This window comes from Arachis duranensis, chromosome 5 (assembly GCF_000817695.3).
Source record: "Arachis duranensis cultivar V14167 chromosome 5, aradu.V14167.gnm2.J7QH, whole genome shotgun sequence".
In the NCBI taxonomy this organism is placed as follows: Eukaryota; Viridiplantae; Streptophyta; class Magnoliopsida; order Fabales; family Fabaceae; genus Arachis; species Arachis duranensis.
The window spans coordinates 86,022,803-86,027,518 of record NC_029776.3 but is presented as its reverse complement, the minus strand read 5'-3'; the positions used below and the strand labels follow the sequence as shown (position 1 = coordinate 86,027,518).

The following is a 4,716-nucleotide window of genomic DNA, read 5'->3' as shown; positions in this document are numbered from 1 at the left end:
TACAACATGCGTGCAATGTCATAAAATCTAAGCTAATCAAGTTGCCAAATGAGAATTACAATAAGATTTTTTAAAAATTCAAAGATTTTTAACTGTCACAATCATATTTTCTTTAAATACATATTTCTTAAAAAAAAACACTTTATTCTTTTAAAAAAAAAAAACAAATGTTTAAATATGACTAAAAGAGAAAGAAAAGAGAGAAAATTCAGACAAATAAAACATTATCTCAATAGTTACAATAAAGAGAGAAAAAAAATTTCTAATTAGATTTCAAGTTCATTGGCAGCCGTTAAAGACATGTTAATAATTCTTCTTGCTAAGCCATCCATTTTATGGAGAGTATTGGAAACCTGTTCGAAGATGTGTTCATTGCGAGATCTTCATATGTTCCAACAATAAACTCCCAATGACAGTAGATTTTGTTCTTTCTTTGGATTAAGAATTAAATGTTGCTTCTTTGTTGCCCAACACTGGAAGAATAGGTCCTCATCTTCGCCAACAGTCATACCACACACTACAAGAAAAAAAGCTTGTTGACATCCTTTTTTTTTTTTATGTTTTTAAAGCATGTCTAAAAGTGGTCTATGAACACGCTTTTGTGAGGATGACCACTGATTTGTGATTTGGCCACGCTTTTTTTACCACACTTGAAAAGCGTGATCATAAAAAAAAATCGGCACGTTTTTACGAGGGTGGCCACTTATTTAAAATTTGGCCACATTTTTTTATGGCCACACTGTGGCCATAAAGGAAAATTGGCATGCTTTTACGAAGTGGCCACTTATTTGAAATTTGGCCACACTTTTTTTGGCACGCTTAAAAAGCGTGGCCATAGAAGGAAATCGGCATGCTTTATAAGCGTGGCTATAGTGTGTTTTTTTGGCACCATAAAGAAAACGTGCCGATAGAGTTCCCTCCCCTAAAATTTAGTTTCTCATTTATTTTTTTCACACTTAACTTTTTTTTTTCTAAGTTTTCAAATTTTAACCCTAAATAATAAGTTTTCAAAATTTCACACTTAACTTATTTTTAACCCTAAATTTTAAGATGACTTGTGATTTTATTTTTTTCATCATTTAATATTTTTTTCTTCTTTTTTCAGTATTTTTTTTTCATTACAAAATCTGTATTTTTTTTATAATTTATTTATTTTTAAATCACATAACTTTGTGAGAGTACACCTAATTCTTATGTTATCAAATTATACTTAACAAAATTAGTTTAAGATAATTTGATTAATTATACAGTTTTTACATTGTATTAATAATTAGTTATTTAATATTCTTAAAAAATATAACAAATTATAATTTAGAATCAAAAGTATTTAATGTAAACTCAATATTCATATTTAATATCAAAATATGAATTAAAACTTTAAATGTTATCATTTGAATTTCTTGGTTTCTTTGGTTTTGATAAAAGTTAGAACAGAGTTAAAGAATTCCCTTTCAAACCCTAAAATCTTTTTAACCCTAAAATTCCCTTTCAAACCCTATTATTGCGCCCTCACTTCATCTTCACTCTCGAACCCAGCAGCTTCCTCGAGCCTTCATCGTTGTAATCGTTCAGCCTATTGCGTTCATCGTCTCTCTCGCCGTTCTGCTCGGAAAGCTGCTCGCCTCTGTCTTGCGGTTCTGCTCGCCTCTGTCTCGCGGTTCTGCTCGCCGTGCTGCTCGAAGGTTAGTGCTCAGTTGTGCTGTTTTACTACTAACATGATTTTTATTTTGAAAAACTTATTACATGTTCCTACTCGTGTTTTATATACTTATTTTGAAGTCTTAACGTGGTACATATAAGGTTTGATAACCTAAATAAGACTTGCTTAGTTGCTTATCCTGGTGGAGTACATGATGCAAATATGCAATGATGCCTGATTTTGTTGAGTTCTTGGACTGTCTTTCCTTATTAGATTAAGGCTGCTGTTTCTGCGCCATGGAACACACAAGGCTTGAACTGGCCTACTTCTTTCGAGCAACAAAGACAGAGAACAGGAGACTTAGACATGCTTGATTGGCTTAAAGCCATGTTTGGTTTCCAGGCATGTATTTTGACCAACACACAATGCTAGAGGAGAATGATTTATAATTCATTACATTTTTTTTGTATAATCTGCTTAAATTGTTATTGCATATGGCAAATTGTTATTGCATATGGGAATGTGTAGTGCTGTGTGTGATGAAATTGCGAGTACTGAAGATAATTGTTGTAAGAAAAATAAGTAGCTTATTTTCTCTGTAAGTCTCATATGCTGCTGCTTCTTCTGCTTCACAGCAGCAACAGAAGAAGAAGAAAGAGAAAAAGGTGTATGATTTACCTGGCCAGAAACGAGATCCACCGGAGGAGGTGGATATACAATTATATACATTATACATGTATGCTTTATTCTCTTATTCCTTATAGCTTTTTCAGTTTTTTGTAATCAGTGTGTTGCATGTGTTTGTTTCCTTGTGAAATTTCAGAAAGATCCTCTCAGGATTTTATATGAGAGTTTATATGAGCAAGTTCCCACAAGCGAAATGTCACAAGTCTGGTGAGTTTTTCTTTCCTGACCAAGATTTGTTAAGGGTGGGAGACACATTACTGTGTATATGCAACTTTGAGACACTACTGATAGTGTAGTTTTGCCTTTAAGCAACTTTGAGACCCTTGCCAACCAACTGGAGCCATGAATAGTACAAGGTAACTATTTCTTCCCTCTGTTTCTCTGTTCTTATGATAAGGGCCATTATTTTAGTTCCATGTCTGTGAATCTGTTCCTGTGTTGCAGATGTGAAAATGGAAGTTTGAATATTGACTTATTAAATTGATAATGCGGGTTGTGACATTTAGATATTGAGTCTGAGATATGGTTTTTCCAGCAAAATAAAACTGATTCATAATTGATTCTGCCTGTTGACCTTGGACCTGCTTCATTGGATTACATATGTTTCTCTCTTACAAATTGCAAGGTATATTAGTAATTTATTTTGAGTAGAGTCTAGTGCAAGCATAAGATGCTGTTGGTTTAATTTCTTATAAGTTGTTATAGTAAAATATCATAATATCTGGGTCGATATCTTATTTGTGGCTTATAGGATGGCTAATTTGTTAAAAGGCATTTCATACCTTTGGATTATCTGATTCTTAGTAAAAAGATTTTGGCTTCTGTTATAATATATTTTTCAAATTGAGTTTAACCTTCTGCCAATTTTCAAATTGAATTCAAAATTTTAACACTTGTCACTTGTTTCTTTCTTCTGGTCATTTCAGATTTTTGACATATCGTATTTGCAAATTTTTACTCCTCAATAACTGGACTACCTGCTTTGTGGTCGTAGGGGAGATGTGGAAGGTCTTTTCTTATGCTATTTTATCAATGCTTATGACAATAATTAAAATCTTACCAATGGCAGGTGAATCATTTTTCCTGTTTTCTTGCTTTTCTGTGTAGGCTGATACACTAGTTGACCATATAAAGTTTGACCACGGATACACTGCCAAGAGCCCTGCCATAGTCAATGTATAATTTCTTTCTTGTGTTAGAAAGAATGTGATTGGAAAATTAAGGTTATATTTTATGCTCATCCTGATTGATGGTATTTTCAGTTACTTGAAATTATTGAAAAATTCTTTGTAATGTGGTGTCTGGGTTGACTGTCTGCCTGCCTGTCAAAATAGTAGTGGCTAGCAATTAACCGGATTTTATTCTGATAAAAGTCAAGTGGATTCTTTGCTCTAATAACTCATTACATCTTTAGTTTAATAATGGGTGGCCTAAATATGCTAAGATGATCTTCTCTTTTAATAACTAAGTACATTTTTAACATATGATTACATGTCTGGGTGCAGCTTTCGTCAACTGCAGCCAATGCTTCATCTAATGGGAATGGGCCTTCGGAATCAGCAGGTAATGACTTGCCAAGTGTGATGACATGTGCTAATTACCTGAAGCTTCCTCCTTATTCTACCAAGGTATAATTCATCATATAGATTTGATTATTCATTATCATGCTCATTGAGGTTTCTTTTGGTACTGATTTACAATACGACACATTTTCTTGGCAGGAAATTATGTCCAACAAGCTACTCTATGCAATCAATGAGGGGCAGGGATCCTTTGATTTATCATGAGTCTCAGGAACTAACCAAGCTGTCCCTGAATGTTAATATGATGAATCAGGACTTTTGAGGATGAATTAATTTTTGGTTGCATGTACTTCCCCTCTTCTCATCTCCAATAATGGCAGCTGAATTGGATTGGCAGATTTTCAGGGTGTAAAGGGATTCGCGGGGTTCATTTTAGCTATTAGTGTATGTTGTATTTTTCAACTAATAAATTTTTTTTTTTTTTGACAAATGTGATGAAAGTTCATGTATGTTGGATTGGTGAATTTAAAATTATATAAAAAATTTTCCATTGTTTAAATTAGTCTTTCAAATTATGATTCAAAATTATATATTAATTTTGCAATGTTTAATTAGGAAAATTCATAAACAAGTATGGTCATAAGTATTTTGATTTAACTTATAGTCACATTTTTTGCTATTGGCACGCTTTTTAAGCGTTGCCATATCTTCTTGTAATCATCAACAGCTACACTTATCAAGTGTAGTTATATCTTTTCTATTGGCACACTTAAAAAGCGTAGCTATATCTTTTTCTATTGGCACGCTTTTGAAGTGTAGCCAAAACTATCCACAGGGCACGCTTCAAAAAATGTGGCGATATGTACA

At 33.0% G+C, this 4,716-nt stretch overlaps 1 protein-coding gene across 4 annotated transcripts; it reads left to right on the top strand.

The window, feature by feature from the left end:
* The first annotated feature begins 2,274 nt into the window (after nt 1-2,274).
* Nucleotides 2,275-4,366, top strand: LOC107490086 (E3 ubiquitin-protein ligase UPL3-like). Of its 4 annotated transcripts, none has more exons than XM_052262095.1 (7): nt 2,275-2,346; nt 2,463-2,533; nt 2,636-2,682; nt 3,253-3,334; nt 3,434-3,502; nt 3,832-3,954; nt 4,048-4,366. In XM_052262095.1, the coding sequence occupies exons 3-7, from the start codon at nt 2,669-2,671 to the stop codon at nt 4,111-4,113; spliced, it is 354 nt and encodes a 117-aa protein (XP_052118055.1). In that variant the 5' UTR covers nt 2,275-2,346; nt 2,463-2,533; nt 2,636-2,668; the 3' UTR covers nt 4,114-4,366. The 4 variants fall into 4 exon arrangements, 3 of the variants coding, with proteins under 3 accessions (XP_052118055.1, XP_052118057.1, XP_052118056.1); XM_052262097.1 differs by having other exon boundaries at nt 2,636-2,951; XR_008009510.1 differs by having other exon boundaries at nt 2,463-2,951; nt 3,434-3,549.
* Nucleotides 4,367-4,716: the final 350 nt, after the last annotated feature.